The sequence below is a fragment of the Trematosphaeria pertusa genome (genome assembly GCF_010094035.1).
Source record: "Trematosphaeria pertusa strain CBS 122368 unplaced genomic scaffold BU26scaffold_1, whole genome shotgun sequence".
NCBI lineage: Eukaryota > Fungi > Ascomycota > Dothideomycetes > Pleosporales > Trematosphaeriaceae > Trematosphaeria > Trematosphaeria pertusa.
In genome coordinates, this window is record NW_022987212.1 from 3,498,707 (window position 1) to 3,510,719 (window position 12,013).

At 51.1% G+C, this 12,013-nt stretch overlaps 4 protein-coding genes across 4 annotated transcripts; 3 read left to right on the top strand and 1 right to left on the bottom strand.

Moving 5' to 3' along the window:
* The first annotated feature begins 1,249 nt into the window (after window positions 1–1,249).
* On the top strand, window positions 1,250–5,877 carry BU26DRAFT_599460 (uncharacterized protein). The gene is made up of 3 exons (XM_033835100.1): window positions 1,250–4,985; window positions 5,042–5,234; window positions 5,297–5,877. The coding sequence occupies exons 1-3, from the start codon at window positions 1,411–1,413 to the stop codon at window positions 5,654–5,656; spliced, it is 4,128 nt and encodes a 1,375-aa protein (XP_033691845.1). The 5' UTR covers window positions 1,250–1,410; the 3' UTR covers window positions 5,657–5,877.
* Window positions 5,878–6,130: 253 nt separating this feature from the next.
* Window positions 6,131–7,750, bottom strand: BU26DRAFT_412229 (amino acid permease; the record flags this gene model as incomplete). The annotated part of the gene is made up of 3 exons (XM_033822962.1): window positions 6,131–7,368; window positions 7,420–7,496; window positions 7,548–7,750. 3 exons carry the CDS (start codon window positions 7,748–7,750, stop codon window positions 6,131–6,133), a joined length of 1,518 nt encoding a protein of 505 aa, XP_033691846.1.
* A 1,158-nt stretch (window positions 7,751–8,908) lies between these two features.
* BU26DRAFT_558281 (uncharacterized protein) lies at window positions 8,909–9,913 on the top strand (the record flags this gene model as incomplete). The annotated part of the gene is made up of 1 exon (XM_033832545.1): window positions 8,909–9,913. One exon carries the CDS (start codon window positions 8,909–8,911, stop codon window positions 9,911–9,913), a length of 1,005 nt encoding a protein of 334 aa, XP_033691847.1.
* Window positions 9,914–10,599: 686 nt separating this feature from the next.
* On the top strand, window positions 10,600–11,191 carry BU26DRAFT_499458 (uncharacterized protein; the record flags this gene model as incomplete). Its single annotated transcript, XM_033826406.1, has 3 exons — window positions 10,600–10,791; window positions 10,848–11,048; window positions 11,117–11,191. The coding sequence occupies 3 exons, from the start codon at window positions 10,600–10,602 to the stop codon at window positions 11,189–11,191; spliced, it is 468 nt and encodes a 155-aa protein (XP_033691848.1).
* Window positions 11,192–12,013: the final 822 nt, after the last annotated feature.

The window sequence follows — 12,013 nt, forward strand, 5'->3', positions numbered from 1 at the left end:
TTTGTCTGGACGAGCTTGCGAGGGTTCCATGATGGAGGAGCTTTGGAAAATGAGGGGGTGTGACAGAGTAGGTCGGCTGAAGGGACAGGAAGTGTAGCTCACATACATAAGATGCCTTGAATCGTTGTTGGGGCTTCGCGTCCAAGATGAACACCGTGGGCGCTGGACAGCCAATCGCGATGGCCGCCCACACTCGTATGGGACGCCCGGCCTGCCCGAGTCCGACCTGTGATTATGCAGTGCGAAAAAAAAGATTACCTTGTTCGGCTAGTAAAACGGGGCTGTACCTTGGGACGGCTTGATTCGATCATGCTCACGTGACATCGTGAAATGGACGAAGGTGCCATTTTTCCTATCTTAGAAGAAGGCCTATATATGTGGCGCTTCGGAATCGCATGACAGAGTGATGGTGGTCTTCGGAATGTAACTATAGGCGCTGCCTGTAAGTTCTAACCTTGTACAGTACCGAGGGCCTTTCTAACCTACCTACGTCTCTTCGAACTATATTCACTATTACAATATTAATTCTAGATCAACAGCCCTGAAGCCTCAATGAAGCATTCTGCCTACGATCATTCTTTGCAGGTGCGCTTAATAATCCTGCGCTGGGAGGCAGAGAACCATGGTAGGCTCGGCGGCCCTAGCCGGATAGCGTAAGCACGAATCGACACTCCTACGGCTTCCCGAGGCCCCGTCAGCCCGTCTCGTCCTCACGCTTATCCCACCAACATAGTTGCTTCGCAAAAACAGTCTTTCAACTAACTACCATGCTAATGGAACTCATTCGAACGACCTCGGCGACGCAGACGATCGTGATAGGCCCATATTACTTTACGCTCTAGCTAACCCCGACTCTCTGCGCACCACCACGACGTCTTAAGTCTCGATATCATCATCGGCGGAATATCTAACCGTCCCTCACGATAGATTGAATCCTTCATCCATGGATATGTACCGCGTAGTATGATGTAGCGTTGGTGGAAAACTGTACGGTATGGGCGACATTGCTGTAGTACCTCCCTGAAGAGCGAACAGTTTGAGGTAAGAGCAACTCAGTTGCGAAGTCGGAAAGATCAGCACTCTCACATCGTGGTCCCCATCTGTGCTCCTGAGACGAACAAGCTCCAGCTGATCTCTGCAATCCATTTGGCCTTAAGGATTCAGCCTTGTTGCTCTGTCAACGCCAGGCAGACATGCGCCTAACCGAGCTGCATGGCTTGCGTCGCTGGCATCGTCGAGCCCAATGACGCCCACACTTCCGAGCCGGAGGACCTTGAACTCTTTGTATATCATCTGCCCATACCTCCTCCTAGGTTTTCGCCTAGTCAGTTTCTTTTCTGCCTCCTTCACGCATCAGGCTGAGATACCAGACATCACGTGAGCGTGGATAAGCCGACTCTCCTCGCACCAATGGAAGGCTGGTGGCGCAGCGATGGCGCAGGCTACGGCGCGGGGGATATCACCGGAACTTTCCTTGGGACCCCAGGCTCACCGGCGATAGATGGGAATAGTGTAGCTGTGCCAGACCGTACCGGTTACGCACACGGTCCAACCCATCATCAACAAGGACTGGCTCAATGGGTCTCAGAAAACTATGCGGCTGAACCAAATATTTCATCCAGGCGCTTATCCAACAATGCCACTCCGTCTCGGGGAAGTACTGCTACTGCTTTTCCTAAAGCTTCGGTGTCGGATCCGCACAATCAAGACACAAAAGGCGGTAGAAGGAATTCGCGAGGTCCAACGCACAAACAGAAGGGGCAACCCCAACCGACCGTGGAGACATATGTGCCCGAATCTAAAGTCGGAACCCCAACGCCTGGGGATTACACGCAACATACAATATACTCACAACATCACCAACCAAGCTTGCAACCTCATACGCTGTACACCACGACATCAGCGCTGAATGCTGGATTCGATACCCAGCATCAGCTGGCAGAGCAAGGCTACCTGTCGAGCGCGAACGGACCAGCGCGTCATAATACCTATTCACATCAGCATCAATATGAACCTGTGCTTAAAGCCACCGATTCGGACGCCACAATCAAAATCAAACATCAGAGTGACGGAGTCGTTGAGTCGACCTTGCCAATCTTGCCGTCAGCGGCTCATCACCAGTCCACGGACTTCAACCAATATTCGCCTGGCATTTCCAGCTACAGCACTTCGGTATCTCGTCCTCGAGGAAAACTGCAGGATGCCTACCCGACCTACAGCACGAAGCGCACCTCAAACGTTGCGACTGAAGCTGCTGAACGTTTGCTGACGACGCCTCACTCTGATGCGATTACCGTTACATCGCTTGACGCCTCCGCTAGCCAGGATCCTCGCAATAGCACCCCATACTCTTCTCATAGCTCGACACAATATGATTCATCCGTACACATTGGTCCTGCTGGTCTAGAAATGTCGGATGCTAGAGCCGGCCCCGCTCGTCAGCCTAAGGACACCAGACATGCGGACACTTCCGCGGTAAAGTCCAGTGCTCTGCAGACAAATACAGGCTCAAACGTCATTCCGCACACAGCACAAGACCTCTGGCCACAACACATCATGGCTGTTGATCTATCCCCTTCCTCTAATTTGGTCGACACTGTTATAAACAAGGCGCACATTCAGCAGACAGATCCAGTCTCAAACATACCCACCCAGCCGCATTCGGAAGTAACATCCGTAACCCCGAGTCGATTCGAACCATCGCAACCTTTGGCCTCCCGGTCTACGGGTATCGTCATGCCACAGGTGCATGCCCAGCAGCCAGGACATGCCTCCGATGGCTCTTTTCAGCATATTCCGTCTACGTCAACTGCCGCTACAGTAGTCACCAGCGCACTCCAGGAAGCTCATTCGAAATCTCACCATTCAGCGACTCCCGGCTCGCAAAACTCACATGAGCTTCTCGCCATCCTAGACACATTAGGGCCGGCACAATATGCGTCGGCACAATCAGGGGAACCTCGAGCAGACTTATATGTGCCGACAGCATCCATGCCAGAACCGCAACTGACAATGTTCCATGAAAGCAGACCACACTCAACGCCAACCGGCTCCGTGGAGGATCAGCCATTCCAACCTTCTCCCGTTGGAGCTCCCCTAGACGTAAAAATATTGAACTCTGCGACTCCGAAAAAGGACGCTTCAGACGCTTCGATATCTAGTACTCTTACCCCCGCGGAAGCGGCTCCTGTGATCAACAGTGGCTGGATCTGGGACAACGATCGGAAGGACTACTATTATTACAACTACACGGATCGGTGCCATGTATACTCAAAGGGAACGAAGATCTATGCAGAGGCACAACAACCCCAGCCGCTTAGCACTGTGCCTGAGTCAACCACGAAATCCCCAACCAACGAACAACAGCGCTACTCAGATAGTACTGATACTCAGAGGAACTTCAAATCATCTTCTTCGATGGAAGGGAACCTACCAATCCCTCTCACGATTGATGGAGCTACTGTTGGGAAAGAACATCAGACGCCTCCACACAAAGAGAGTCATATGCCGAACATAACACAGCCACGTCAGGTCGTAACGCAATCGCATCAGGTGCCGGAACTGGTAAGGCAAGACGAACACCCAATCACGACCGTGCATAACGTCACCCAATCCTATGAAATACCGACACGGACGAACTCCACCGAGGTCCCGATGGCCGCTGCACAGAATCCCACAGTTGCACCTCGCTATCAAAGGGTACCAAGATCTTATGGAGCTCCCAGCACGCATCCAAGTAACCCGATGCCTGTGGCCCCTACTACGATGGTGTCACCACCATTCATCACACCTCCATCACACATGCGTCAAGCGGACACTTCTAGGAGTGGTGCCGTTATGCAAGTGGAACAAACGACTATCTCGTTGCATACAGCTCCAGGTACCCGTGCCATAGTGCCGCCAAGTCCCACTGTACAAGGAAACCATGCATCTAGCTCCGAACCTAGTAGAGATGCGGGCAAAGTTACATGTGTCTTAGATCTGTCCAGTGATGACGTCCAAGTAGCAGTTAACGCGACAATCTCGGGAGCTGCTGTTGTTAAGAAGGTTAAGTCTTCCGTGCCAGAGCCTTCTTACAGAGACCACCGACGCTCTCATACACCTCGAACTATAAACCGGCCCTCTTCCTCCGCAATCTCGCATAAGGTTACCGAACAGCTTATTAACATCATTGATTCCAGCATCTACGAAGCTCTTCAAGGCCGGGCATCATCACAGACTGTGCTCAAGATCATCCATGCAGGCGACACTCCCGATAGGGAAAAGGCTGCGGTGGCGGATGCTATCGCCAGCGCACAAGTGTGCGACGACCTTAAGCTGGAATCGAGTACGGAAGCAGCTGCTGTGGACGCTCTGAAGTGTTCGGAGAACCAAACCGCCCCTGAAGCAGTAAAGCCTGGAGACAAGGTGGTTGTTTGCCATACTACCGCGACCGTCATTGACGCCACAACATACGCCATTGGGTCCGCAGATGCGTCTTTACAGGAGGTTGTTGCTGGCGAAGGAAAAAATAATGGAGCTCGCAGCATTGACGACGAGCTACGGGAGTGGGTGAAGCGGACCTTCAGCAACGGCTCTTATCCCTACTTTGACCTAGACCACATCGAGCCAGGGACTCCTTTCGCATCCACCTTTCAGAAGATTAAAGAAACATTCGGCTCTGAGGACCAGGAAGACGACGAATTCTTCTTACCCTTGCGCATGCGAAGTGTCCCAAGCTCTCGATATTACTCTAGCAGTCGCAGAATGGTCAAAGTTCCTAGCAACAGAGTGGAGCTCTTCTTTCAGCCTACGCTGAGAGCAGTGAAGGAAGTTTTGGATCATCAAGTCTCTCGAGCGCAGGCAGCCTCCGTTCAGGTCGAAAAAGTGCTCTTCCTAGGAGAGCTTGCCAGGTTCCCGTACATGAAAAAGCATGTACAGCAGTGGTGTTACACGGCCACCACTTCGTATGCGGCATATCTACGTTTTGTTTGCTACGATCGGCCGTAAGTGGAATTTTCGCATACTGCAGTCTAAACGACATGAGTAACCACAGTCACAGGCAATATGCGCTAGTCCAAGGAGCGATCCACCAAGAACGCGATCAAGTCCGGGTGCAACGGAAGAGTCGTAGACACTATGGCTATGAACTGATGCTACCATTCAAAGCTGGAGACCGGCGAGACTACCGCACACTTGATCTTTATACTCGTCGATATTTCTGCTGTCACAGAGCGAGTTGGAAGATAGCCAAGGTTAGTGATGACGAGGTACATAGTCCGCTATTCCGTGAATCTGACCAAAGAAATCTTGTAAGGGTACAACCATCGATCCAGGTACTTGCGTGTCCGAAGACGTGCGTCTAACCGTCTACGAGCGCGACCGGAAATACGGAACGACTGCGAAACTTCTGTCTAGCACCGAAGATACTCCGCCACAGTATGCGACTAGCTCTCGGGTCGATATCATAGGATGCGTCAAGATTGATTTCACCCTTGATGAGGTCAAGAGTGCGACCCCTGCTGGTCCTGTCTGGAATAAGAGTTGTGGATGGGTTTGGCAACCAAACTATCGTATCGATGTTGAGCTTGGGCATAAAGACAAGTTGCATGTAAGAGCTGTTCTTGCCAGTGGTCGCGTAGTTGGGCGTTCTTCAATCAATTATGAAGGCGGTTAGGTGGATGCGACGGAGGGTGTGCGGCCTGTCTTTGCAATCTTTAGTGGTCATATCTGCTGTAAGTTTTTCTTCGTTTCATCACGGCCACCCTTATGTCTGGAACGCCATATATTCCTCTTATACTTTCTACCTTGATGCCGATTAGAATGTCTTTCAGGTATATTCTCTTAACACTTTGCTCCTCAATAGCAACTATCGGCACCTGCTCTACACTGTCGCTCAATTTTCCTCGTAGATGAAGAAGGTCTTCGAACTCTGCTCAGACTTGGTTGCGTGATGAAGTGTTAGAGCGTCGCTAATGAACTAAGCTGGCGACTTTTATAACCCTAGCGCACGGAACTGGAATCTTTCCCGAAATCTGAGTGAACCATATCCAGGTGGTTCAGTTTATCCACCGTTGCAGGTACGACACACCCATGATAATGGCCACTGAATCGACAATTCCAGAAAACTTCTAATTCACTGTTCATGCCCTCAAAACCCCTGTGCCTCATTCGAAACAACGGGTACCTCGAACTGCCTTCGTCCCCAAACAAAGTAATACACTGCTCCAATTATCACCCATCCTACCATAACTACCGAAGAGTAGTTCATGTTTTGCGACGTGACCGGCATAAGCGTAGGAAACGTACTAAACACCATCGCTAGCACTAACCACGCACAAGCGAGAAGGTTCAGTGCTACCCCTAACATCTTCGGCAGCCGAAAGGGTCCGAACTCATGCTTCGTCAATTTCGGTCGCCCAAAGAGCATGAAGTACACTATCGGGATCATGTAAGATGCGTACAGGCCGAGGATGGCCATGGAGAGGATGGCGTTGAATGCTGTGCTGTTACCGAGGTATATGAACCCGAGAAGCATTTGCAGAATCGTGACCACGACGACAGAGCGAACTGGAATCTGCGACGAGTGGTTTACGTGCGAAAAGTACGTGGAGAACGGTGTGGCCTTGTCGCGAGCAAAAGCCCAAAATGTGCGTGACGTGGAAGTGATGCCAGCCGCTGTTGCCGCAATAGCGATGAGAGTGATTACTATGGAGAGGATCGTGGCTCCGGCGTGAGACTTCGTGGCGTTGAGAAAGATCTGCATGAAGGGAAAGCCGGTTGGAGTCGAGAGCAGCTCTTCCAGGGGTCCCGTGCAGAATAGAAGCATGATGCAATATGCCAGTCCCAGGATGCCGTTGACGACCACGGAACCAACCATCGCCAGAGGCACATTACGGGATGCGTGAGGCATCTCTTCTGCAAGGTGGCAGGCTGCGTCATATCCAAGCAGCGGGTAGACGGCGGAGAGGAGACCAACAAGCCAGGAGACACCGTCGTTGGACCAGCCACTACTGTTGGTCACTTCGAGAAAGACGAAATGAGGCGTGTTCTTCTCGCTCATTGCTCCCAGGACTACTATGATGGTCAGGAATCCTGCAATGTGGAGAATGCCTGAGAGAAGGTTGGTGGTGGGAAGCATCCGCGATCCCCATATATTCACGGCGGCACCGTATATAAGAACAGCCCAGTATAGAAGCAGCGCTTGCCAGCGTTGAGGCGGATATCCGTCATCATTGAGGATGATCAGGGCTTGGGTCTGCAGAGCGGCTGCGAAAGCAGCGGATGCAGTTAAGACGATCTGCCCGCCAACGTTGATCCAGCCTGAGAACCAGGCTGCGACGGAGCGAGTTGAGGGAGGCGAGAGTGCAGCGACCCAGTGATATTGTCCTGTTCTGTGGTCAGCTCTAAAGTCCTCTAGTATGATATGCGTTGACGAACCTCCCGCTGTTGGATAAATGGACGCGATCTCTCCCAGCGATACTGTGATGGCGATGGTGCAAACAATGGATATGAAACTATAGAATATTAGCACACCTCCGTCTCCGAGCTAATAGCACCAAACCTACAAGTTCCAAAACAGACATGGCGCCCCTCCAGTCATCAAAGCCGTCGCGACAACGGTACTGAGAGCCTCCCAGGTGGCCATTAAGCACAGACACAGACTTCCAAGACTCCATATTGAGAAGTCCCTCTTCAGCTCCTGTATATGACCAAGCTGAGCTAACCGTTCGTCGTCGCTGTGCGTCTTCGTGGGCTCAATCTTTTCCATCATGGGGTCTGCCATTTCCAGATGTTGACGGTCGCGTTTTCTTTCGATGGGATCAGGAAGCCGCATTTTAACGTACGAGATACCTTATTTAAAAATTTCCGTAAGAAACTTGGATCAATTCATAGATATCTTATCTTCTTCGAGGGTAACGTCAAAAGCGAAAGTCATGGAATTAGACATGTTGGATGTGCTTCCTAGAGCTAGAAGGGCGGCATAATTCCGCAACTGCGGAACCGAGCTTAGCTCGCTCGACTGGAGTGTCTTGGATCGGCGACTACCCCAGAAAGGCAGGTACATCCATCGGCGAATCAGATCAAACCGAAAGCAGACACACTTTACGTCGCAATTTGTCGCGGAGACGATCGAGACCACTCGTAGGGACAAGGCAGTCCTTAGGCCGTTCTAGCCTTCCAAGGTTGTCATGGGAGGTTTGTTGAAGCGAGCAACTACCCTCTTACTACTTCGTGCTCTTGTAACGGACTTCGCAGGATCTTATCAGCATTGACTACACCGCTTACTGAAGTACTGTTTGAGACCCATAAATTGAACTGGTCAAGACTCCCACGACTGATAGATCAAGAGCAGCAGAGACGAGGCTGTAGGAATGGCTTATATTCCCTACACTAGCACTTCAATGGCTACAAAGCCATTAGCGAGAAAAGCAGAAGAGATTTTCACCCAATACTACACAGTATGTGAATTAGGAAAGTGAGTGGTCGGGATCATGGGGGGGGCGTTTCAGACGAAGTTGCTAATTCCGCCTTGGTTTCCGCAGGCAAAATAGCATTGATGCAGACCATAAAGGAGCCGCTTTCCCAATCCAGGAATTACCCCAAACCACCTCCAGAGAAGACTGTTCTAGTCCCAAGAAATTAACTGCATTTGCAAAGTGCGGAACGCCGGGTCGTACTGAATTATGCGCACGCGTTTTCAGAACTACGCTTGTTACACTTAAGGCTCCTTAGCTCATTCTACACAATGCACGAGCATACTTGGGAAAGTTCAATCTATCACGCAACTTGCACAATGCTCAAATATTCTAGTCTTGTCTTTGCACAGTGCCGCCGTTTCACTCCTCTTGAAAACCCGGCGACCACATTTTTAACCTAGTTTAACCAACCTACCTCCGACTTCCGACTCTGAAATTTGGATTGAAACATGCCCCTCCGTGGTAGGCTTTTCAGTAAGACGAGTCATACCCGTAGTGCGTCCACACCAGCTAGGCCACTAGATCCAGGAGACTACGCCTTTCATGAGGAAGTTCGACGACGGCAAATTGCCGAATGGGAAGAGCGCTTGATTGGATATCGGCGCGAAGGAGGGCAAATCGAGCCGACCGGTCCTGATCCATGCCTCACTGGTGAGAGCCGCCTTCTCGAAGCACCCCCAGCCCAGCCTGGTCCGCCGCCTTCGACTCCACTGCCGCCGCTCCTTTATCCATCTGCAGCAAACCGACCAGCAGTGGAATCGCTCTCGATGTATCCCCAGAATACACATGTGCAGCGAGCAACTCGCTCACAGACTCGCCTTACACAACTTAATGCTTCGTATGCACAAACCAACCTAGTGAATCCTTTGCCTAAGCAGTCCATGATACCACGCAAGCCTGTTCCACCTCCAAAGGATCGACCAGCAACAGCAGCTCCGCGAATTAGACCTTCCACTGGAGTACCAGAGCATAGCGAACTGTGGTTCGATGACCAACTCGCACACTTCCGGCGAAATCCTTCATCGCCACCAGTGACCCCGGGTCCGTCAAACTGGCTGGGTGAACGCGTGCCACCTCGTTCAGCTCCCTTCCAAACACATCAAGGTTCCTCAGGTAATGTTCTAGTGCGGCCGTCCTCAGTTCAGCCAATTCGACCAGCCAGGCCACCGCGTCTCAATACGGCACTCTTAGGATTCCGCTCAAATGTTGCAGACTTCCGTCAGATGTTGCCCCCAGAGATGCAACCGCCAGACAAGCCACTTCCAGCATTGCCTTCGCCGGTGCCCCAACTTCCGAGCTTGGAATTTGACACGGATGGCTCATTACATGAAGATAAAGACCTATCAAAGTACCTGACGGCTGATAAGTCGGGTCTCGAGCCATTCAAGCGAAGGATGCCGACCTCGACGGCAATTGTGAAGGGCGACATCAAAAAGATCGTTGGAACTGAATAGGTTCCTTCTAATCTGTGAGACAGCTCAAGGTAATTACGTGTTAATTTGTGGTCCTGAAAAGCCTTGAAGCAAGTACAAGTCGAAGGGTTACCTTCATGGATGCAGTAACTATCGATAAATGACGCATATAAGAAGGCAGATGTGCCTCAAACCGCATGGACAAAGGAATTGCTCTTAAATAAGGAGTAATATCCATCGCTCATATAAAGAGAACAGTCGCACTTGTCTCCTAAACCCTAGATTCTCTTCACTAGATTCCGTTCACTAGATTCTTCACCTTTCCCTAGCGTTGACCTACCAAGGTTACCCCTAAAACGGCCCAACCGAATCTAGTAGTATGCCAACTTTGCAACCTCACCTACTCACCTCCCTTCTCAAGGCCTAGAAGATTCGGGAAATCTTAAAGGAAGAGATTAATGAAAGACCCTGACCATTCATTCTGGGTTTTGGAGACTTTCGCTCTCGAGGATAGCAAGGTGAAATATTGCATCGCAGGATTACGATTCGCTCGCATTCTCGCAACAACCCAGATGCTCCCGAGGTGAATCCGGAGCTTTCACGCCTGCTCGGGCTCGATGCCTTAGGCTATAAAACGATTCCCCTGACCTTCCGGTGAAACCTCATCTACACACTTTCTATCTCTACCCAACTAGTTGGTCCCAGTTCCTCAACAACCTCGTTCAACCATGGCTAACGACTCCGATTCGGACTCTGATACTTATATCTACCCACCCGCACGTGTCAAACCCGTCGTCATCGTCCTAAAACAATGCCCTGCTCCTAGGGCCGTCGAGGTTGAGGAGCTTCTCGTCGAGGGCGAAGTCCGATGGCGACTTACGAATCGAAATGGCTGCAACGCTACCCAAACATTGGAACCAGTACGTTGCGGACCACCAAATTCAACAATGTCCTCTCTGAAATGACTACATCTAAGCCTTTAGAGCTTGGTACATGGCACACTTCTGCGAGAAGCACTGAGCGAATGAAGAGGTCCGATCGCGGGGGATCCACATGGGGCCTGATTGTCACGTTGAACTTGAACAGCGACCGGCTCAAAGACGTTACGAGACCTATGCAAGACCCTATAGATTCCTTTTGTGACCGATCGAAGCGGACGCTGATCGTCAAACTTAAGGTACCTAGATAAACCAGGACCGCTTCACACTCGGCGGGAACTTCACAAGCAGCTGCTGCATCTTCCAGCACAGGAACGAAGCGAAGGGTGGCCATCGGGCTAGCCGTCCCGACCAGCTCAAACGCCTGAAATTCGGGGACTAACTGCCTTGAGTCCACAAGATGATATACATCATATGGATATCGCGGGCAAAGGGGTTGCGTGGTGAACAGTCGCTGCAATCGATGATCTGATGTTGGAGGGTGGACGTTCGTCATGGGTTTAGGTTCCGGTAGTGCTGCGAATACCCCAGCAAACCCGCGCAGCTTCATGAGAGTTGCGAGAGGAGAACCTGAAAAATTAATACATACCGGCCTGGATTCCACGACATTGATGTAATAATTCTTCATTTGGCTTCATTAGGATAAAAGAACCATCTGCAGAGACGCTTCATGATGGCTATTGGGCTGTGGTGAATGATTCTGTCACGTGATATTGCCCCAACCTTTCATCGAGATACGAATGAAAACTCGGATACCAAAGGTCTCTGAAGTCACCTCGTGAGAACCGTCCTTGTAATCTAATCTGGAGGATAACATGCAGAACTTTTCGACAGGGTGACCCGTTTTAACCGTCGATGGATGACTTGAATCCCTCAATACCGGCCGGTACAGCTTACAACCCAGAGGGAAAAGTGGGCAATGGCGCCCCACCAGTTGATGAATTCCTGCGGATCGAGCATAAATTAACGATGGCGGGAGGGAAGGATCTTTCCGCTGTACGTCATGGGGGTCGGTTCGGCTCGCTAGCGCTGCTCCACTTTTCGCGTGTCGTACACCTTCCCCTTCTCGTCGCGGAATCTGACGAGAGCACCCCAGACCACACTTGTCCCTCCGTTTGTGCGTCTGTATACGCTGCCACTGTCCCAATCCGTCGATGTACAGGTTCGTTTCCTTTCGGTGACCGACCGGCCGACACCATGCGCC

Coding starts and splice junctions, on each gene's coding strand:
- BU26DRAFT_599460 (XM_033835100.1), top strand. CDS start 1,411: ATGGAAGGCTGGTGGCGCAGCGATGGCGCAGGCTACGGCGCGGGGGAT. Junction 4,986..5,041: donor TTTGTTTGCTACGATCGGCC/GTAAGTGGAATT, acceptor CCACAGTCACAG/GCAATATGCGCTAGTCCAAG. Junction 5,235..5,296: donor CGAGTTGGAAGATAGCCAAG/GTTAGTGATGAC, acceptor AAATCTTGTAAG/GGTACAACCATCGATCCAGG.